General features: G+C 28.1%; 1 protein-coding gene across 4 annotated transcripts; it reads right to left on the bottom strand.

Annotated features, from left to right (window-relative positions):
* Positions 1-815: 815 nt before the first annotated feature.
* Positions 816-21,656, bottom strand: Npc1a (Niemann-Pick type C-1a). Of its 4 annotated transcripts, none has more exons than XM_072894960.1 (20): positions 21,245-21,656; positions 16,703-17,054; positions 16,301-16,593; positions 15,015-15,207; positions 13,822-13,953; positions 12,176-12,295; positions 11,865-12,082; positions 11,366-11,667; positions 10,421-10,621; positions 10,147-10,348; positions 9,774-10,071; positions 9,532-9,659; positions 8,874-9,128; positions 8,630-8,793; positions 8,419-8,531; positions 7,755-8,341; positions 7,217-7,405; positions 6,826-6,913; positions 5,260-5,351; positions 2,921-3,062 (listed from the first exon to the last, which is right to left on the bottom strand). In XM_072894960.1, the coding sequence occupies exons 1-20, from the start codon at positions 21,371-21,373 to the stop codon at positions 3,057-3,059; spliced, it is 4,062 nt and encodes a 1,353-aa protein (XP_072751061.1). In that variant the 5' UTR covers positions 21,374-21,656; the 3' UTR covers positions 2,921-3,056. The 4 variants fall into 4 exon arrangements, with proteins under 4 accessions (XP_072751055.1, XP_072751066.1, XP_072751061.1 ...); XM_072894956.1 differs by having other exon boundaries at positions 2,925-3,062; positions 5,185-5,351; positions 21,245-21,655; XM_072894954.1 differs by lacking the exon at positions 5,260-5,351 and having other exon boundaries at positions 816-3,062; positions 21,245-21,655.
* Between the last annotated feature and the right edge of the window lie 3,085 nt (positions 21,657-24,741).

Raw genomic sequence — 24,741 nt, 5'->3', positions numbered from 1 at the left:
AATTTGTTGTCTCTTGCGACTCGATTTTAATTATTTAAATCTAATATAACAAGTATACTTAGAATTGATCATTATTAGAGTTTGACAAGGAAGGAGGCTCCGTTCTCCTTTGAAGTGTTCGCTTACTAAGGATCGCAAAGTCACATTCTTGCCCGTTTAATTTACAGATAGGATGTGAAAATAATATCCAGTCTATAAAAATTAAGTAATTGGATGCGAATCTCTTATAAAACATGCATATACATTGACGTATAGAATACATATGTATAAGGATATTCTCTAAATTATACTCGGTGGATTATTTTTATGAGATTCTAAGCCATATATATGAAATTCTCATCTAACTCAATCATGCTAAAGTTAAAGAACAAAACATGAACTTACTTCGATTTTAAAATAGCATTTCTCAATTTAATACTAGTAATATACTCATACTCAATTTGGAACAGTTCCCAGTAATAATTTATCTCACGATTCGTATCCCCAACAAAATTATGTCCAGTCATCAAAAATAAATATATATATAAATATATATATAAATATATATATATATATATATAATATATATATATATATAATATATATGTATAATATATATATATATATATATATATATATATATATATATATATATAATATATATATTTATTTTTTATGACTGGAGATAATTTTGTTAGGGATACGAATCGTGAGATAAATTATTACTGGGAACTGTTCCAAATTGAGTATAAGTATATTATATATATTTTATCTTCTAGACTTAATCGATTGTTTCAGAATGAAAGAACAATTTTGTTATCAAAATGATACAGCTTTTCATGTGTAAGACTTGTTTTAATTTTGACCAAAATTTACATTAAGCGAACATTGCTCTTTGCAATATAATTATGTATATCTAAATAATAATTTTATCTAAACAAAAAGAGCTTCAATAGCATTTAAAGAAATATTTTAAATATCTAGCATATATTTTAAGCATTCTTCTGCGTCTTTCAGTCATATTCGTGTCTGATTTATAATAATGTTGCAAAGCTGAAGAAATCAGATATTATTATACAATCTAGGGATTGTAAACTTTTAAAAAAATGGTCTCGCAGACATGTCATAAAAAAGTAATGAAAAATACTTGAATCTCACAGATGTAATTGTTTCTTATTGATCCATAGTAAGCCAGCGGCAAGAGAACAAGTTATTACGTTGTCTGTATTTGCGTGTATGTGGCCTTGATAATTAATTGTAAGTTGGAAAATATAAATTCGTAACTTGTAAAACGAAGTTTACTTAAAGAATAAACAAAGCATATATATATCTAATCGACAATACTGATATATTTTTTTTACGACGGAAACTTGAGAATCTTAAGAATTATAATAAAAACTTGTAATAACATTAATACCCTGCCAAGGGTACAATATTATAACGAGTTCCAATTTCTTATTATCGAATGTTCATTAACGTTTTCTACATTATTTTTGCACCCAAAGTTAATTATATAAAAAGTTTAAAGTAATTTTAGATGCATTTATATAGCAAAGTATATATATAAAAAAAAAAAGAATGACGATATACTTAATAATATCCAGAACAGTTAGTTCTAAGATCACGTATACGATTTCACACCATGGAACTTGCAAATTAATGTAACTCGAAAACTTGAATCCTGATATAGATATCATTTTTATTTGCGCAAATGTATCGATTTTAACCGTCGTTCAATTAAATCTCAATAATCATTATTGATTCTACCTGTTTCATATACATCACATTTTTTTTGTATTATGTACATCTTAGATGTGGACGGCATAGGTAAAAATTATATATTTAGTTGTTCGAGTTCCAAATGTGCATCATGCGTGAAATCTTAAAATATAATTGCAATACTTTTTTTTTATACTCGATTTTATAGTCGATGTCCTCCTTTCTAGTATTCTTCTATTCTAAATTTCTCAGCTCAGCTGTTTTTGTAAACTAGAATTTTTCTTTTCAACTACCATTTGCCCAATGCGTAACAGAGTGGAAAAAGTATGTATATAAAAGACAAAGTAACATTTTTATTCTATGCATTAGAAAAACCAAAAGAATAGAGGAAAACATTTCCGATAATTTTAGAATAAAAGAAATCGACTATACATATTGCTAAGAGAAAAAGACTTTCTTTTCTATATGTATATAATTAATTTCTTAAATAATTTACGTATCGGAGAAATTAACGTGTCGATGCTCTTTTGACTATCAATATTTTAACACAACTTTTTTTTTAAATATAAGTGATCATTCGATATCGATATCAGAGAAAAAAGAATTCATCTCACAATAGAGAAATGCATTCATGTTAAGGAAAATGCATTTTGTATCCGTCATTTATTATTAGTCTCACTAAATTCACTTAACGACGAATATATAGTAAGAAAACAAATTCTTCATTCTAGATTATTTTTCTAAAATCGATCGTACGACCGTTCGCAATTGCAAGATTTTCTATTTTTTTAAATTTAGAATACACAGTCTCTGTGACAATACATTAATATATTAAATTAAAAAAGAGCCTTGCCCAAAAAAATAAATATGCTAAAAATGACAAAAACCTAGAACTATACAAATTTTTTTGTCGCTAAGAATGCCAGATATGAACATAGATGGACATATTCACCAGTTACGAAGAATTTCATTGAGGATGATACACATTAAATTTCCCATAATTCGGAGAAAAGAAGAGCTCGTGCGACTCTTTGTCTCTGTTTCTCGGCTCGCAAGTCGGGTCAAATTAAAGAACATTATTGACCTAACCTAATGAATTCACTAAATTGATTACTCTCTTTATGTTATGTCCCTCTGAAGTACAAAAATTATATTCGATTAATTCAAGAATTGATTTAAATGTTAGAATGTTACATGGTGATCAGTCACATCAATGGAGTTCATACTGGCGTAGGAAGTGGTCGCGCATTGATGGTTGTCGTTTTGGAGTAGAGGAGAGTCCGGTTGGTCATGTTGGTGACGTCTAGCTTCACTTTCGCCCGCGAGTTCGCAGTCTTTTCTACGACCTCGGCGCGACATCACGCCTAAAAAAACACATAAAGAAAGAGACATAAATTAAACATTCTAAATGTTTTTCTATCACACATAACAAACTTCTATTCCTTCTTGTATAGAATTAATTTTTCTTGCCTGTTGTAGTATTTCTGTTTATACATAGAAAGCAATTTATAAGCCAAATTAAATATAATTTTCATGCAAGTATTTCATCATCATACAAAAAAAAATACATTTTCAAAATTTTCTTTAAGCAACAAAAGCGATAATGCAATAGCGTACATAATTATTTTGATTTATAATCAAGGTACACATTTTATTTGCCAATATGCAATGGATCGTGCATAATGTTTGCCACAAGAGTTCTTTTAATTATAAAAAAAATTTTCCATACATTATCGTCCATTATAATATTTGCACATGTAAATTACACATAAAAAAATTTATTTATTTATTATAAATTATTATAAATAAATAAATAAATTTTTTAATGTGCAATTTACATGTGATTCTTTATGATTCGTTGTTTATAGTATATTTATATTGTAAACTTTATTGGAGCGAAATTTAAGCAAAAATTTATCATTTATATTGTATTATTCCAATGTCTCATTTTTAAAATATTATGATAGATGCATATATTGGCAAAGATAATATACTCAAATTAAACAAGTGATATCTTGATAGGAAAGTATGGAAAAATTATATCATGATTAAAATTTTTAGAATTAATAAAAAAAAATCAGTATGACTTTTAAAAACATTACACATGATAAAGAAACACGAAAATGAAAACAATGTGAGCACCATATGAAATGATCTTGTTTCTCTTCACCAGTGAACTTCTATGTGTTTCCATATCCCTGTTATAATAATTTTATAGCAGCATAAAATCAAATCTAAAAATTTAATCATAGGATTCGACAAAGAGCTGTTTGATCACCAAACGATACATAATCCGGGAAATATTTTGTGCAATATGCAAGGTATACCTATGCACATTACATACTATAAAAATCATGTTAGAAATAGCGCAATATATCAATTAGTGACAAAAATGCATATAAAAATGTGTAAAAGCATAAATATTTAAATTATATACAATACATATATAAATTATATACAAATACATACAAAAAGAAATAACATACACCACACCATAAAGTAGAAAATTAAAAAAGACACGTTTCTGAAAAGCTCTTCCATTCTATGACTCTTATTAAAATGATAAAAACAATATCAAATAAATTTTAAATGCAATTATTAAAAAAATATAATTACATATATATAAAATTGACATATGTGTATGTGTACGTGTGTGTGCATGTATGCGCGCGCGCGCTTTTAAATTAAAATACAAAGTGCACATCTAATGTGATATGTGTAATATGTAATACGTAATATATGTAAATACATGTACACATATGTATTATATACAAATAGAATATTGTGCAGTGTTAAATGTCTGAAGACCAATTACTATTTCCTTATAATTTCTTAATTATTAATTGAAATTTAAAACAACATGTCTTATAATTAATTGATTAGATTATATATTAGCTTTCATAACAATTTATACACAAAATTGCATATTGCAATTACATATAAATGTCTATCATAAAAAATATTCATATTATTTTGCACAGATATGCAAAGTTTCTTCTTAATTTTATATATGATTTCAAACTTTAAATTCTTAAAAAAATTTATATAATTAATTTTTTGCAAGATAGAAGACTAAGTCAAAGAGGGAGAAAGAAGAATATATATTAATATGTTAAATAATAGTATGTATATCTTTAGTATGTATCATTTGATAATTAATTGTAGAAAAATTAAGTTATGTGCTCGCGAGTTTCTTATCATTTGGAAATCGATAATATTGTGTGATAAACATATTAAGAATATCTTTATTTATGTAAACTTGAAATATAAACTAAAAATTGAATTAAAAAAATTTAATCGCGCGCGACTATTAAATAATATCTCAAAAATAATTCTGTATTGTGTGGAGTACAAGCAACATATGGAAAATATGTGCGACACATTTTGGAAAAGAATTTGCCAAGAGACTTAATCACGTATCACAGTGCAGTTGTTCTTTCCTTTTGTTTTTTTTTTTTTTCAATTCAGATACCCAACTCTGCATACCTATCTCTCGCATTCGAGCACTTTGAACGTAGGTGTAGTTGTAGTAGGTGTAGGAGGAGAATTGTGTTTGCTTACACGATGATTCAGAGACGTCTCTTGCACGTTGTCCAGGTTCCCATGCATCGCTCTTTTGTGATTGGCCAACTTCTCCCTATTCATGGGTGAGCCTGGAACCACCAGGAGCCATGACACCAATCGATATTATTCAGAATTACATTGTACTACTCAGAATTAAAATATTGATTCTTCTCAGTAAAGAAGCACAGGCATTGTTAATGCAAAGATATTTGGTATGAAAATATCCCGGAGTAATTTCCTATTTGCTGTACATACAATCTCTGTCGAATTCACAAAGCTGCTCGTATCGAACACAACAAATTTTTCTACCCATTCATGTTATTACATATATTATAGGGATATGAAAATAAGATTTTAACGTAACACTGGTATGTCCATAAACAAAAACATATTATCATCCCTTAAGCATTAACATGCTTGCGACAAATTTGAAAGAGTACAGTTATTGTGCTAAGTGTTCAATATTCAATGATAAACACAAAAATTTGCATAAAATATGGTTCATACAATGTATAAGCAAGTGTGATAATCAATAATATTGTGTAATAATACATTTTGTGTGTATAAACAACATAAATTTTAATATAAAATTATTTAAAATCTTAAAATATAATATTTAAAAAATTGAAATTTGTAAATCAGCTGAGATAATAGGTTTGTTCGTTTTAGCTGAACTGGCTGCACTAATTCAGAGTTTATCTTTTTTTCTCCACATTGGAAGAAAAAAGATAAACTCTAAACTAATGCAGTCAGTTCAGCTAAAATGTACAGACCTAATGTTTCATCTAGCTTTTTTGCATTATCATCTTTTCCTATCATCACACATACAAAGCTAAAAGTTTAAAATAGGATAAAAGCGGAAATGATATTGCAAAATAAAAAGACTTGGATTACTGGAGATAACCCAAAATCTTTCCTGCAAATATATATATATATATATATATATTTTTTAATGTAAAAAAAAAACACAGTTGTCTTAGAGAGAAAAAAAAAATGAATTTGCAACAAGTATTTATATATATATATTTGTTTAAGACAACTATGTTTTCTTTTACATGCACCAATTGATTCCTCTCATTATTCTGTGAATAAAAGTATTAACACACAGGCAAGATATTAAAAAAATGAATATTTTATAAGATATTTCATAGTTTATGTAAAATTAAAGTATGAAATATCTTGTAAGCTATTCAATTTTTAACCATCACATCCTTAAAACTTTTTACATAGAATATTGCGAGAATTGGTTTATATATAAAAAATTAGGGTAGTTCCATTTAAAAAATCAAGTTGATTCTATATGATCTTTGCACATGTACCCAAGATAAAATAAATGGCACTATCTTATGTCCTCTTTAAAGTCAAACAACTTTTGTAAAAAACATTTTTTTCTAAAATGTGCAAAGTTTTCGACATATTTGAACATATTAAGTTTTTAAAATGGCACACTTTGTATATATATGTATGTATGTATATATATATACATATATATATATATATATATATATATATATATATATGTGTATATATATGCATGTATATAATATGACAGCACTTCCTCACCTATATAACTTAGTAATACTGGCAAAAAGATAAGACCATGCGCTGCTCCAAATAATACAATACCCAGGTACATTCTGAAGTAAAAGACCTGCAAACATTTCTTGGCTGAATAATGCTGTTATTTTGTTGCAATTAAAATAATAAAACGAAATTCATTATCTAATTCTAATTTATAAATAATTTGCGATTGACAATAAGAGAGAACTGAAAAAACTATTTGAAAATTGAAAATAAATATGAACATGAAAAAATACACAAATTATAAATTAAAACTTAACTCGCGTATATCAAGTGCATATTTTTTTGTAATAGATTTGGTGCATTTTTTATAATAAATTATAATTTCAATAAACCTGATTAATATTCTATTTATGATGTAACAAAAACAAACCTGGAAAATTTGGCTCTTTGCAAAGCCCAGGACTATGATACCACCAAACTTTGTCAACGTGATACCGCTAAATACTGAACTCCCCATATTCGTCAACGCATCTGCGACTCTGTCCACTCTAGTTGCTTGGACCGACACCGAGAAGGAATGCACTAGATGACTGCAAAATTCGACGGCTATACCAACTGCCTGCAACAGGAACAAACATCAATTAATACTCTTTCATTAACTTTTCTCATCAATTCTCAAATAAAAAAGAAAACTTTATGATAGATTATTTATATATTTTTCATTATCCGAAATACTAACAAAAGTAAAATATTTATTATAGAAATGTGACGATAATAAATAATAGAAAATAAAAGATAAAAAAAATTATCAACTAATTTATGATGAATATTATACTTCATTATTCTGTTTACACTTCTCTGAAACTCGAATTGTAAAATCCAAAACTATGAGAAATATTCAAACACTAACGGATTCATACAGTAACATCATAAATATATACTTACTGTTCTCATAACAATTAACTTACCATAACAAGATTCACTAGAGACACCGCGTTCAGAGTTATGTGCCACCAATACATCAAGCCACCGATATTTACGACGATCATTGTGATCGTAATTAGAACAACCAGCGATGAGAAAATATCCAAACCCATCAATAAGAACGTAACCACAAATATAGCAAGCAATGAGATTCCTATACTTTGCAATGTATCAGGCCACATGGTCAGGTACTGCTCGTAAAATACATAGAAAACACTATACGGAAAAACTTCCACAGTAGTGTTTTCATTGAGACGTCTCAGGTTACAATTGAGCATATCTGTAATGTTAGCTGCTACGACTCTCGCTGCTCTCATCGATTCATAATAATCTGCGGAAGTCTTGAGGATGGTATGATAAGCCATGAAATACGAAGCACCAACGGTTGACATCCCTGTATTAGGATCGGTCATATAATTTACACCATGTCCGTAAGCCGCATGACCCCCTTTGGCGCAAGTTTCATCAGGATTATCTTGTAGGAAAAACGATACGTATTTGTCGAAATCCATAGGTATTGGCCTGTTGTATTTGTTCAAAGTGATATTACAAGTAGTACACTTTCCACGATCTACAATTCAAAAATATATTAAATAGTAAAGTAGATACGTAATTATAAAACATTTTTATACAAAAAAAAATACGTACTAGTATGTGGACAGAATGAATTGTTCGCAGGAAAATATCTGCAACAACCGGATAATCCAGACCAGTCGATATAATCGTCCACCCATGACGAAGCAGGCTTAGCTATATAAGTTCTAAAAAGAGGGAACATTTTCATATAAAATCCAAAAAAACAAAGACTGCGTAATAAATTACATTCATTCATGAAACTTTTACAAATATTACATTATACCTATTTGATTGCTTGGACGCTGTAAATATTTGAGTCGACACTGAATCGCTGTTACAATATTGCCCACCACATACTAGATTTTGCATTTTAGTATCCGAATAATTTAGGCCATCTTTAACAACGAAATACATTGGTGGTCCAATAGATAAGTAATTATTTAAGAACTGCAAAAAAGGCATAAAGTTTAATATTTTTAATAATTCATATTTTATAAATTCATGCTTTAAATCGATCATTAACATACTTTGAAATATTTGAGCACAAAACTGTCTTCGGGCATAGAAAGCTCTTGATCTAGGCCAATTTCGATGTGTGGTATTACAGCAATACTGCTGCAGAGCCAACCGAAAAACACAATCATCACAGCTGCACGAACCCATTTTTGCAATAATAACGGGACATATATAACTTTGAAAATTTTATACAATATTCCATCTACCACTTCTTCTCCATCATCACGTTTGGAGCGAATAAAGCAACATACATCCAGCCTATTGTTCTAAAATTATAAAAATGTACTTTATATTAAACGTAATAGTCAAATAAAATATATAAATAAACAAGAATGTGTGATAATAAAAATTAAACTTTTATGAATTTGAATATATTAAATATACAAATCTATTAAATTATATTCTATTTTTATTCTCGCTACATTTCTCTCTCTCTCTCTCTCTCTCTCTCTCTCTCTCTCTCACACGCACACGCACACGCACACGCACACGCACACGCACACGCACACGCACACACACACACACAAGCCTATTAGTAGTTTGCAAAATATATATATATATATATATATACACAAAAAATATTAAATATATGATATAAAAATTTCTCTAATAAATTTAAAATAAATTTTACTTTTAAGATAAAGTTTTTCTATTTTATTAAATACATACTGCATGCCGAATTGTGTCAAGCGCTAAGAGACTGACGAAACATGTAATTTGTAATATAAAGTCCACCAATAAAGCCATTCCAGCGTAAAGAGCAAACGCCTTTACAGCAGGCATATCAGAGAGGCCGCCTATAAATCAATAGAAAAAGAAAACGAATTATAACATGTTCATATAAAACAATTTCGTTTTCTCGTTTTTTCAATTTAAGTACATGATTTATTAAATTATGTACCGATACGTACCTAAAAAGAAGCAACAACTTTCTGATACACTAGTGAGTAGCATACTAGGGCCGACTTGACCCAGTGTACGTCCAATATGTTCCGGAATTGATTCATTCGGGCGTCTGCCCTCTCTCTGATGAGTTTGAACGAGGATAAAAATGTTGTCTACTCCAACCGCCAGTACTAAGAACGGAATAACCTCGATGATAATCAGCGTAGCTGGTATACCAATAAAGCCGAACAGTCCGACCGAGCAAATCACGGAAGCCAATACTATGAGCACACCTCCAAGTCCAAGAGTAATCTTGGAATCATGCTGAAACGCAAATTATATGTGAAATTAAGATGAGAAACAAAAATGACATAGCAATCACATGATGTAGATCCTCACCAAGAGACGAGTACATGATCTAATTTGCCCAAGTGATACCGCGATGTATCCAAACATGATAATATATGATACCAGAATGGTTACAATGTCCGATTGTGATTCACGATTTAGTTCATCCTCGATGGATCGCTCGGACGTGAACGCAATATCCATAAATGCCGGCTTTTTCGTTGCAGTCCAATTTTTCATAAAGTTAATGTAACTGAAATTGAAAGAACGATATATGAATAATCTCACTCGGTCGAATTTAACGATTGAGCGAATGCAAGTTTACCTTTCTTCCCATTCCATAGCAGGGAGCAATTTGGCTTTATTGTGATAATTGTTTACAAGAATAGTAAGGATTATAGCGGTTGCCTTTTCATATGATGGATTATGAAGATCATTTTTGCCTGGAGGCAAAAATCCGCCTACTGCGATTGCCGGATCTACAGGACCACCGTAAAGAGCGAGACATTCAGGATTATATGCATTCCTAAAAGAAAGTTATACAAAAATAATATAAATATAAAATAATATTATTATATGTACTAATAAAATGTTCAAGAAATATTTTCACTCTCTTCTTAAGTACACTTCTTCATTAATCATATCAATTGCTTTATCTTATATTCTTAAAATTATTACGATTCTAATCTAAACTTTTTTACAATATACTCTATTTTGTCATTCTTATCAGTTTAAGACAAAAGATCCTGCACATTCCTCATGAAAAATGGCTTTCGGTGGATTTCATTTATTGAAAGAGTTTCAAACATGATAATTTTCTCAAGTCCTAAAAATCGTCAACTTCTAACGCCCTCTGCAAACTAAACTATAGCTTCTAGAGTTGTGCCCAATAAGACTTTTTGCTCAACGTCACATGAAATACAAAATCCTAAAGTTCGAACGAAATCTACCGAAAGCCATTTTCCATAAGAAGTATCCTTTATTAACTAAATAATATTTTAGCTTGTTTCTCAAAATAATACTAAGTTTTCTTTGTGTTTAAATATTTTTTAAAATCAAGTGTAATCTCCATTTCAATAATTACGATCTATATACTTTTTGCTACGATTTATTATGTTTATTATTATTGCTATTGCTAGTAATATTTTACTCAAACACTTTTGTAATTTAACTTGTGTTATTGTCAAAGACGTATTCACGTGATTCGTTTGATATAAACGAATAAATAAATATTATTACGAATCTTCTTTTGTTGCATTCATCAACTTACTGCGAACAAACTCTGAAGTGGTCCAAATAGTTGACTGTATAATTGCCATCGTCTTCTGAAGACTCAAACTTTTCCAAACTGTCTTGCCAATAACCCCAAATACTTTGAATAACACATTGCGATACCGTTGTCGGTCCGGTAAATGGTCCAGTTAAAGGAGCAAAACATATATTCGCTAATGTGTAGTTGTTGGGAGTAATTATACTCTTGATTCCTTCTTGCAATTCAAAGACTGTTTTTAGGAAAGTATCATTGAACACAGGTCCGAATACGATTGGTCCATTAGATGTGTTGTGCACGATCTGTAATTAACATTAAACAATTAGCACATTAAATCAAAGCCAATAAATTGTAATTAATTTCTGTTATATTTTATGATAAGCAATTACATCATAGAAACTTTTTCTTAATTGAAAAAATATATGTATGATAGCATAAATCAATATAAATCATTTTATGCAAAAATATAACAACCTAATATATTTTTAATAATACATACACTCGATAAGCCTGCGGAAGTGATAATAATCTGTTCATTTCGATAAAAGGGCTCAAAGTGTTTATCGAAATATTCCCTTTCGACACGTGATCGAGAATGCGGGGATGCCCACAGTTGTACAGGATCTGTAGTAACTTGCATATATTTTATGCCGTGTCCCAAAGCAACGATCAATAGGAAGCCAAAGAAAAGTATTAACCAAGGTCGAGAGGCGCAAACTGTAACAGAATCATTAGTTATTTTAATGCAGTGTTATCATGTAAAGATGTTTTGCGCGTAATTGTAGAACATAAAATCAGTATTTTGCTTACCTGTTCCCCATTTACAGAAGAATTCTTGCAGAAATTTGTCCGTACCTGCTCCAAGTTTTTCAATGAAAGTAGATTGTTCTTCGTCAAATGCACTTGGTAACTCCTCGGTTGATATGACACCTAAAAACATTTAAATAAAGTAGAACAAATCCCTATTTGCAAGTAAACATTCAAAGCAGCATTATATAGCTTCAACAATCTTGAGAACATGCTGTAATGTATGCTGTAAATGACTAATATTCTGTAATCTAATTAATATAATAATGTTGTAAAAAATCTCAGCTTCGTAAAATAGCCAAAAATATATAGAAAAACATCAATTCCTAAAAATAATATATGAAATTGACAATAAAATAAGTAAAATATCTTAAATATAATAGACACCACTGGAACAATATTTTACAATATTTTATAACATTATGTTACACATATATTAGAAAAAGATAAAATTATTTAGGATAAGTACACTTTCTTCAATTAACTTAATAATAAGGAAATAATTTTTTCAATTATTTAAACAGGTATTTTGTTAAATTATAAAATAAATCTTATTAAAAATAATATAAAGTAATAACTTGTATAGAATTTTTGTTACAACTAAATGTTAAAATTTAAAGAAATCTCCTTAACAACATTAGAAATATATTACATTTTACTATAATTTTGCAAAAAATACAAAATAAATAAAACAAATCTGTATGTTTATAATATTTTATTATTTTAGAAATATCTTTTTTAAAAGTCGTATATGGGAGATAAAAAAATTTCTATTTATTTCGTGTAATTCACTTTTCTTAAAATAATATTCTAATCCTGTTATGGGGAAATCTTTCTATATTAAGCTTAAGTTAAACGCATATGTTTTTATTTTCGAATTCATTATTTAAAGCAATATTTATTGCTCTATTAAATAAATTAATTACTTATACTAAACATGCAAAATATTAAGTTTTGTAGAAGACGTAACTTATACAAAAGAACATATAAAATACTTGCACAACACAATGTTTGTAAGCAAAAGATATTTATATAAATATTTCTATTTAAGCGTTTAAACATTGTTTGTACATGCTGTTTTCTCTTTCTTTTTTGTTTTTGAAATTTCGAAATATTTTCGATAAAAATTATTTATGAAAAGCATCAATTTTATACTTTAAACTTTAATGAAATATTATAATGCAATGCAGCATATCATTAAAATTTAAAATATAATCGCACTGCTTTTTATAAACTTTTTGCCACTCATACTTCAAACTTGTTCAAGTATTTGTTTCACTCTTAAGCATTTGAATCTTTAATGCAATCGTGCAGTTAATTATTAAAATTCGCTCGTGCGTTTGTATATACAATATTGCGTATTATAATAAAAAAGATACACAGGTTAAAGAGCTTAACGCTATAGCTAAAACTAAATTTGATAAATCTCAGTGCAAATGTAATTGAAAAAAAATAATCTAATAATACAATTGACATCCATTGGCAGGAATAATCTGCAAGGGCTAAAGATAAAGAAAGCAAAAGAGAACAGAGAAATAAACGAAGCGATGAAAGCAACAAAAAAAAAAAAAGACGAAATAAAACAAGAACGTAATAACGATTATAATTGCGGATACATCGAGGATACTTTTAGAATCGGAAAAACCTACTAGAACGCTTAGACTGAAGTGGGCTGTCTTCTTGGTCAGCGGCAAGGGCAATACGAGCACCATCTCCTGGGTGGTGTAATCCGGCAGCTAGCCGTCTACCCACCTGTCTTCCTACTTCCTCTCCTCGTGCAACTATACATACGCGCACACCATACATACACAACTTGTATTGTCTGTATTTTTCTCGTATATGTATGTATATAAATATAATTTACGCGCATTAATATAAGAAAATATTCCATTCGCATAAAAAATTGCTTAATAAGTCACTTAGAATCTATCGTACATAGAATTATTAACTATGTATAATTAGTTAATGAAATAGTAAACAAGTTATATAATAAGAGTTAGTGTGTGCAAACGTTAACGTTAATATTTCTAGGAATAATTCTCATATGTTATGATTTACAAATATATTAAAATATATTAAATGTTGAATGAACCAAAATTGATAATAATTCACTATTACGAGAAAAAATTATTTTTTAGATATCAAGTTTCGGATAATTGATATATCTCTTCTGCAACGATTTTATATAACATTGAATATAGTTATTATTACTATAGTAATTCATAAATGCGTTTATATAACAAATGTATGAGTAACCATTACAAATCTTGTCTTAATGTTTGTCACAAAAATAATGTTCATTTTTTTAATGTTTGCAAAAAGAAAAAACGAGAAATTAATAATAAAAAATTAATTAATTATACATGCTTTTTCTTGAGATTTAAATAAAGTAAAACAAGTGCAGAGGAAAGATCCCACAAATTAAAAGATAAATAGCAACAATAGAATATATCTAAACATAACCATTACAAAAAAGTTAATCACAGTTACGATAAATTCATTGATTTCACGCACCTTTCTTATTATCTCTTCACTTATTTTACCTATTTATTTAGTTGTGTGATTAATAATAAAAAAAATAATATAAGTTGACTAGACAATTAATCATTATATTCATAAATTATATAGATATTTTCAATAAATTATCAAAGATAAATTATATGCAAAATATAGTTAAAAAAAAAAAGATAGCTTTAAGATTGAAAAGGCACACTCCATTTTTCATCTGTACAATTGCACTACAATAAAATCCAGAAAACAACTTTTCTTTATAAATATAAATGTTAAAAGTCAGGATATATATACCTTCTCAATGTGCATAAAACAAGGTTGAATTTCTTACCTATACGCTTCCTATGGCTGAAACACATCATTAACAGAAGGAAAAGACAGGTGCCGCATACAAAAATAATTGTCATTATAACTTCGTAACCATCATAACCAAATATTGAAAACGGTTTTGGAAGTGGAGGCACTGGTGGTGGTACTGGACAACTTTGTTCACAATCGACACAACTGCAAGCTGGAGTATTTTTCTACAAAAGAAAAAAATTAGATGCAGACTTCTTATTACGTCATCTTTTGCCCATTTTATTCATCTTATAAAAAGTAATTTAGCTAAACATAAGTGCCTATGTGCTCTATATACGCGAATAATATATACAAATAATGATAATGAAATAATAAAATAATCTAAAAATAAAATATTTAAATATAACTTTTGTAGATTTTTACTTTCTCTCTTTATTAAAAATATAGAAATTCAAATAATTTAATTATTTCTAGTATTCTGACACATATATAAATAAAATTTGTAAATAAAATAAAGTAACTTTTTCACATCTTAGATGTGTCATCAAATGTAGGATTTTTTTTTTTTTTGTTAAAAAATTATATATTTAAAAATTTCAAAAATAATCTTGAAAAAAGTCCTTTCTGATATTAAATTTTCTTAAAATTCTACAAATTGTTATATAATTTTTGCATATCTGTCTAATATAGAATTTTTTAAATATTCCTACTTTTGTATTATGAAAAATACAATACCTAATGCACATATGCTTCATTAAAAAATATGTTAAAAATGCATGTCATGAAATGAATAACTCAACAACTTGTTTTCTTCCCAATTACTATAGATGTGCAATTAAGAACTCATTATAATGTTGAATAACAAAATACGTGATTGTATCCGTAATCTCATTCAACAAAAAGTCCAAAATTATTTCTATCTTTTTTGTAGAATGTATTATGTATATTTCAATAATTATGTGTTGCTTATATTTTTACTTGCATTTGTATAATGTAAAATATAATTATTTGTAGAACTTGTGTGTTGATACTAACAAGAAAGTTTACTCGTTCTGCTGTATTTAAAAATACAAAAGAAAATGTACAATGAACGCATTGTATACTTTGTTTATTAGCATGTTTAGACCTTTACAAGGTTAATAAATCTAACAAGCTCAAAAGAACATTTGAAATATACATATATACATACATATTTGAAATATATATATATATATATATATATATATATATATATATATATATATACGTATATGTATATATATTTCATATATATAGTTATTAAAATGTATTGAATATTTTTCTGAAAATAATACTAACGTTTAGCGCCTGACTGCAGGGTGTAATTACAGGATCTAGTGGTACAAATGGGCCAACAGGTTTATCAGTATTCCTATACGTGATTTGGAAAGGTACATAAATATTATTCTCTGCATCGCCCATATAGTGGAACCATTTTAAAGGAGTACATCTACTTGCACCCCATTCTCCGCACATTAAATCCAGCGCTAGCTGGCCAGTGCTTGGCACTGATACCTTATTGCACGAGTTAAACGTTCCTTCAAGGTACTTATTCGTTATGTATATATCTATTCCATCAATGTATTCTACACCTGAAAAAAGGAATTCAAAATTATAAAATCGCATACCGAGAAATGTTGATAGAAAACATTAAGTTTCAAAATAATAAAACAAACTGTTAGGTAGTATGTATATAATTACCATTCGCTTCACCTTTCTCCGTAACATTGATAAATTTGCTTTGGTTAACATTGCATGTAAAATCACAAAAGTGCTTTGCTAAATTATCTAAGCAAGAAGGACATCTTTTTAAAAAGTTAGATGCAAGCTTGATATTTGTATCCAATGTACTAAGTTGCTTCGAGTCGCAACAGGTATTAACTCCTTTTCCATTGTCCACCAACAAGTGTGGACAATTTTTAGCCAACAATTTCTGTCCCTCGGACGTCAATGGTTTCGCAGGTCCATTATAAAGACAATTCTTTGCATGCATAGCAGCATCCGTATAACATTCTCCATACCATATACAATGACTATTTTCATCACTGGCGACCTGTTTAGAAATAATAAAAAATATCTTAAAACTTTCACTTTATGTAATTTACTCTTTTATGTATATCAGAAAAACAACGCTTTCAAATTAACTTTGCGAAATTGGTTTACTAAATGTTTTACTAAAACATTTTTTCAGTTTTATATATATATATCTATAAAAAATGTTTGTTACTGAATATTAATATTGTATATGTCACTCAATATGTGACAAGTTTTACTGGCCGCGTTCACACATAAGACGCAAATAAAAGATATAGAATATTACATGAAACATCTCCTAATTGAGTTCTTCATGACCTGTACATTAAAGCTTAATATGAGATTTATTTGAAGCAATGAGCTGAATTAATGATTTAATTCACTTAATTTAAAGCAAAGCATTGCATAAAGAGCTCTACAAAGGGGAATAACATTTCTTGTTTTTTGTAAGATATTTCTATACAATGATATATAATGTCGATTATATAATATTAATATTGCTTTATTTTCTAATTTATAATTAAAAATTATTTAATATGATATATTAATCATTTCTTAATAATTAAAACAATGTATGTAAAATATTTTAATATTATTTACAATAAATATATTCAAGTTAGTTAATGGAAAAGAATGGAAAAACTTGAAAAATCTTTTAAGAAGATAAAAAATAATTATGAATAGATATTAAATGTATTATTTAAATATTTATATAGCAAAATAAATATATATTTAACAAAAATTTGTTATAACATTTATCAGACAAAAAAAACTAAATTTTTTTAAAATATTTCGCAAATATTATTTAAAATAATTTATTTGTGAGATAATCATTGACTAAGAGAAAAATATACGTACTCGTAAAGTGAAAAAGCCGGTTATCGTAATTTCAAAGTAAAACAACAACATTTCTCGTAATACTTTTGTATAACTAATTTATTTTAATATGTATTTGTATGTATATAATTATATTTTATTTATATATTATTTTATACTATTTAATACTTTGAAACAAAAATTTTATTTAATAAAATTAATTAAATTTCGAGAAAGAAAAGAAGAAACAGGAAGCTTATATAAATATTAAAAAATGCGCTTTGTGTCGTCTCATATTACCTGATAAGACAACGCTTTATATCAACTTCATGAGTCATGTGTTCATAAGGAATCATGTAAGTCACGCAATGGGCGTTATACTTTGTGATGTCCGACACGACCCTGCGTCGCTAACCATCTCTATAAAGTCTCGGATCGTTCATACGTGATAATACGTAAAAAAACCATAATTTAAAATCTTATCAGTTTTAACGATTCGAAGCAAGAGAGAAATTTATTGCCTGAAATTTCCTTCTTTTTATGTCGAATAATTTGACTTGCATAACTATACGCATACATATGCATTGTGTATGCATATAGAATCAATCAATTTCACCATTAATGTATTGTGTGTACGACTGTGAAGATCGTTTATATATAATATATAGGTATTATTTAAATATATTATATATATCTATAAAAATAAACATAGGTTAAAAATAAAGATTTTATATCAACAATGTTTATTTTACTCACATCATACAAACATTTCTTCGTGTAAACATATATTAGCACGTCCATTCTTCTTTCTTTCTTTCTTTCTTTCTTTCTTTCTTTCTTTCTTTCTCTCTCTCTCTCTCTCTCTCTCTCTCTCTCTCTATATATATATATATATATATATATATATATATATATATATATATATATATATATACACATACTTTACGAGTACGTATATTTTTTTCTTACAATCAGTCAATGATTATCTTACAAATAAATTATTTTAAATAATATTTGCGAAATACTAAAAAAAATTTAGTTTTTTTGTCTGATAAATATTATAACAAATTTTGTCAAATATATATTTATTTTGCTATATAAATATTTAAATAATACAATTAATATTTATTTATAATTATTTTTTTATCTTCTTAAAAGATTTTAGTTTTTCCATTCTTTTCCATTAACTAATTTGGATATATTTATTGTAAATAATATTAATATATATATATAGAGAGAGAGAGAGAGATAAATATAAGAATGGACATGCTGACGTATACATATACGAAAAAATGTATGATGTGAGTAAAATATATTTGTTGATATAAAACCTTTATTTTTAACCCATGTTTGGCTATCTTCCTTTCTTTTGCATAAACATAAACGTAAATAATCCTTCAATAAAATCAGATGAATCACGAAACGACACGAGATGTGAATATTTCATGATAGATTCGTGATACATAATACATAAGAACTGAGTACGAATTTCAATTATATTTAAACTCGTTCATAAAATATTAATAAATGTCGCATATATCATCTCCTTGAGAAAGAGAGAATTAAATTTCTAACAACAAGAGACATATATATATATATATAAAGATAAATATGTCACTTTTAAATATAAACTTAAATATAAATTAAAAATAAACTCATTCATGGAGTTCTAATTTCATTGAACGTTTATAGAACAAAGAAGGTATGTAATTAATTATATGTTTTGTTACATATTTAAAAATATTTTTTAGAATAAAAAAAAAGTTTATTTTAGTAAAGTACAAAGTATTTAATTTAAGAAGTCAAAGTTATCGAAAAGTAAAGAATATTGAAATTGAACATCGTTTTATCAAGCAATATAAGAGAAATTTTTTTATGTATTTATGCAAGTTTCCTGTTTCTCTCTATCTCTCTCTCTCTCTCTCTCTTTCTTCTTGTTTCTCTAAATTTAAATAAATGTTTCAAAATGCGAAATAGTATAATAGATAAAATATAATAATTACACAAATATATATATATATATATTAAAAGTGATATATAAATTAGTTATTTATACAAAAGTATTATGAGAAATGTTATTATAAAATTATTATTCGATTTCGAGTACGTATATTTTTCTTTCAGTCAAGGATTATCTCTCAAAGCTCTCATTCTTGTTTGAAGTGCATTGAAAAGAATAAATCTATTTAAAACAATATACAGGCTTTTAGCATATCAATTTTCTTTGGATCAATTCTTTATACATTATTATATTGTAAAAATTTTCTTTTGTAATTTAAAAAATATATTTTGTTTTATATTACCGAAAATATAAACAAATTGCAGCTAAAAAGGACAAAATTATATTATTATTATTGAATAAGCGGCACTTTGTGCCGCACGAAGCCGCATTCTTCGCTTGTCACATCAAACGATCAGTCATCGCTCACATCGTTTAACGCTTAATCACTCGCAGTTGATTCACTTTTGCTCTTTTATTGGTGATACAATTACATACATTATTAGTCAAAAAGGCAAATAAATGCAAAAGATTAAAACAAGAGGCTGCGACGTGATAATTGGCCCAAGGTGTTCCAGAATAACTTATATATTTTCCGCATCGTCCCAAGGCCAGAATTCAGATGCGAGGACATAACGACGAACGACGTCTAGTGACGTCTTATAACTGAGTCATCGCCGATATCGGAAGATTTACAGTCGATAAAAAAAAAAAAAAAAAAAGATATTGTTCCTCGCTGATCTTGACCCAGTAAACAATCGGCATGTGTCATCGAGACGGCGAATCTCTCGTAGACCGAGAGCTGCCGCGAAAGTAGCATAATTAAATTTAATAAATCCCACGGACATACATAAGAGAACGACTGGCTTTCTCGGCAATCAGCCGATGTGACGTCACATGGCGCGCAAGCGCGCCTAAGTCTTCATATTGCCGATTGTCAGGGTGTGGACAATATGTGTATACGTAAATACGTGGATACACATACGTGCGTGTCATACGCGTGTGTACTAATTTTTGTGTGTGTGTGTGTGTGTGTGTGTGTGTGTGTGTGTGTGTGTGTGTGTGTGTGTGTGTGTGTGTGTGTGTGTGTGTGTGTGTGTGTGTGTGTGTGTGTGTATATATATATATATATATATATATATACACATATACACGTGTGTACAATGCAACGAAAGACTCGCGAGGGAAAGAGAAGACATACCAAGAGCGAGGGAGGGGGGAGGCCGAGGGAAGCAAAGGAGATCTGACGCACGCGCGGCACGCATGCGATACAAGCGTCGCAAAAAAGGACGCGACATATAATTCGCGGTCCATAGTCGTTCACCTTTACATACATATACACACATACATACATACATACATATATGTATGTACATACACACGTTATTACTCACCGGACTTGTAAGACTGGACAAGGTCAAAAGTAGCAACAACAGGGGCCAGAATAAACCATCGTCGTACATGATTGCGACCGCACCTGTCAAAGTCCGACGACGAGCGGCCGTTACACTAGTCCTGTGCATCGCGCGCGGCGATTACACTGACCGCGAGATGTGTCACGCCCGGGATTCGTTTTCCGCTACACGTACGTATTGTTGTTGAATACGCGATTAGCACTTAACTCTCGGCTGAATACGTAACGTTACGTTGATCGCGAAAAATGACCATTGCCCGCGAAAACACTACGACAAGTCTCGTAATCTGTCTACACTCGCGCGCAATTCTTTACCCTGCTGACGTTTCACGACTCGCCGAGCAATAACGACCGACCACACCGCCGTCTCGACTACAACTGCCACCATATGATGGTCAAACTCTTCTTACGTCGCTGTCGAATTCGCTCGAAGCGCCACTCGACGGCGCTGGATCGTACTTGTCGATCATAAAGCATAGAGAACATAGGAAGCTCTCGGCAAGGAAACACAAACGGGCGCATGTCACGCAATTGGCTATCGAATAGAGAATTTTTAAAGTTTCGAAAATTTTTCTATTTGATAGCCAATAGCGTGACAATGTGTTTCTTGCTCCAAAGTTCTCAGATAACGCGAGAATAGAATTTTTTTTTCCTATTAGAAGAGAACATCTGAAACTACGTATATATATTCTTTTCGAGACTTTTACTTCAGTGTGAAATAATATTTAATCGACTCGTATAAATCTAATAGTTGTCTTTTTGATATCAAAATGAATACTTTTACCTGAGACATGACACAAATATATATATAAATATATATATATATATATATATCTTTTAATAAATCCATTTGTTTTTTACAAGACTAATTTAGTTTCTTGTTATATTTTATTATTGTTATTTGAGTGATTCACTTAAAACAACATACATGTGTGTTTTATTATTAATAATAAAATATAACAAAAAACTAAATTATTCTTGTGAAGAACAAATGGATTAAAAAGTTATTAACAAAAATTAATATAAATATATATTGTTTGTAGTTATCTCCAAATTTTTTACTTCTTAGAAATTGCGTAGCAATATTCTAATCTTTAAAATTGAGACTATTGGACTTTGCAATTATCGAATGGTTTATATAAGCTGTAAATGTATTCTCTCTTATTTCAATACATATAGTCTTTCTGACAACTTTTTATAGTCAAAAGAATAAATTATTTTTATAAAAAAATTAATGCGTTAAAGTAACTAAAGGAAATTTATCTCGTAACAGATTCTAATCTTGGACATTGTACAATCTCTAATCTTCAGGCGATTAAGAAATTAGATCACGAAATAATCGAATGATTTATTAGATTTTAGATAAAGTATGTACATATAGATATTTTTTTTATTATTATCTATATCCGCTTTAGTCTTTATGACTAACTAATAATAATGAGTAATTAAAAAATAAATTGTCATTGTTTGTTCTTATTAGAAATAAAATATACGCGTTAAACAACATTTATTCTGTCTTGAAAAAGATATTAATTGTTTAAACGAGACTTAAATATCTGTATGTCTTTATTCACCCAGATAACACAAGCTATTCGAAAAGAATTCACTTTTCTGTCACCAATTTTCAGTCTCTTTTGAAATACATATAGAATACATTTTATAAAATGTATTCTATATGTATTTTCGAATAGCTTGTGTTATCTGGGTGAATAAAGACATACAGATATTTAAGTCTCGTTTAAAGCCAATATAATATTAATGCAATCGGGCGTAATACGTTGCTTAAAATAATCGGTGAATTTATGAAAATGTGATGATAAGACGTGTGCATTCAATACATACGTGAAAGCTAAAAATCTGTACAATTATAAAGTATAACATATGCTAAATGTTTATTTTATATCAATAGGTCCGATCGCGATTTAATGTATCAGATAAGGAGGCTAAACTATATGTGTGTGCGCATGAATTTTATCTCTTCTTGGAAGGTATCTACATAATTCATGTTTCATTATTTAAATAATACGTAATTTCGTCAAACGTAATTAAAGTTTTAGTTAGTGTGCTATTTTCTATATTAAAGGAAATTTTTTTGAGAGAGAATCTATAGAGATACTAAAATCAATTAGAAAGATTATCTTATTTTGTGAAATGTTACGTTATTACGCATCAAATTAAACGCGTTAATCTCCTCTTTTATTAGTTTTTGCTGTTGTAGACCAATTATTATAAACAAACTATTAATGAGAGTCTTTATCTTTGAATTTTTTTATATTTATATCTAATTAACTTATTTCTATTCCTATGTACATGTGTTTTGCAATTATATTAAATTTTACTCTTTTAATATACTTTGAATATATTTTGTTACAAATTTATGTTTGTTATTGCATTTTTGCGCTCGCGATTCAGCAAATTTAATATTTTTTTACTTCTTTGCAGTATTTGTAGAGATTTTTGTCGATGCTGATATTTCCCTGTCATATATATATATATATATATATATATATATATATATATGACAGGAATTTATAAAATATTAAATATCATGAAAATATCAGCGTCGACAAAAATCTCTACAAATACTGCAAAGAAGTAAAAAAATATTAAATTTGCTGAACTAATTTGCGAAACTAATAAAACAGGAGATTAATGAGTTTAATTTGATGCATAATAACGTAACAAAATAAGATAATTTTTCTAATTGATTTTAGTATCTCTATAGATTCTCTCTCAAAAAAATTTCCTTTAATATAGAAAATAGCACACTAATTAAAACTTTAATTACGTTTTTATGAATACGTATATAATTACGTATTATTTAAATAATGAAACATGATGATTATTTTTCTAAATTGTTGCATAATAAAGCTTTTATTGTTAAAAAATTTCACAAACAGAGATATATATACAAACTAAATTACGTTATACTTCTTAACAAAAATGATATATGATTTTTCATTTATGAAACTTTTATAAAAAAAGTTCAAATAGAATCTGACGATGTTTTGCTGAAATTGTTATTTATATATTTCATATTTTGACGAGACTGCAGTACATATTCAACTCGTTTATTTAATTATTTTTTCGGAAACTTATCGTGTACTTTTGTCATACTTTATTTAAATAATTTTACAAAAAAAAAATATATATATATAAATCAATTCTTTTTACTAATTCTATATATCCATACAAATCTTTTTAATTTACGGCCATTTTTTGGCTGTTATTTCCAATGTGCTCATTATATCGTTGCAAATATGTATGCAATCATGTAATCTCTTGCACACCGGAAATATCATTCGGATCTGCGCATATACCGTATATATTTATCTGCACATACCGTATATTTATTCCAACTGACCAATCTTGTTTACGAAAGTTTTGCTTTAGAGAACGGATGATTTTCTTTTTTCCTTTTTTCTTTTCTTTTCATTATTATTTTCTTTTTGTTTTAATGTGAAACTTTCTTCTAAT

Source organism: Anoplolepis gracilipes, chromosome 1 (genome assembly GCF_047496725.1).
Source record: "Anoplolepis gracilipes chromosome 1, ASM4749672v1, whole genome shotgun sequence".
Taxonomy (NCBI): domain Eukaryota; kingdom Metazoa; phylum Arthropoda; class Insecta; order Hymenoptera; family Formicidae; genus Anoplolepis; species Anoplolepis gracilipes.
Note: the sequence above shows the minus strand (reverse complement) of the source record. Positions and strands in the feature narration are given on the sequence as shown.

What these genes read in the sequence shown, in the direction of transcription:
- Npc1a (XM_072894954.1), bottom strand. Translation starts at nt 21,373, where the DNA reads ATGCACAGGACTAGTGTAACGGCCGCTCGTCGTCGGACTTTGACAGGT. An exon ending in CCTGCAGTCAGGCGCTAAAC is followed by an intron (nt 15,208 to 16,300) that starts GTTAGTATTATT and finishes TTTCTTTTGTAG; the next exon opens with AAAAATACTCCAGCTTGCAG. An exon ending in CTCTAGTGAATCTTGTTATG is followed by an intron (nt 7,406 to 7,754) that starts GTAAGTTAATTG and finishes TTCCTGTTGCAG; the next exon opens with GCAGTTGGTATAGCCGTCGA.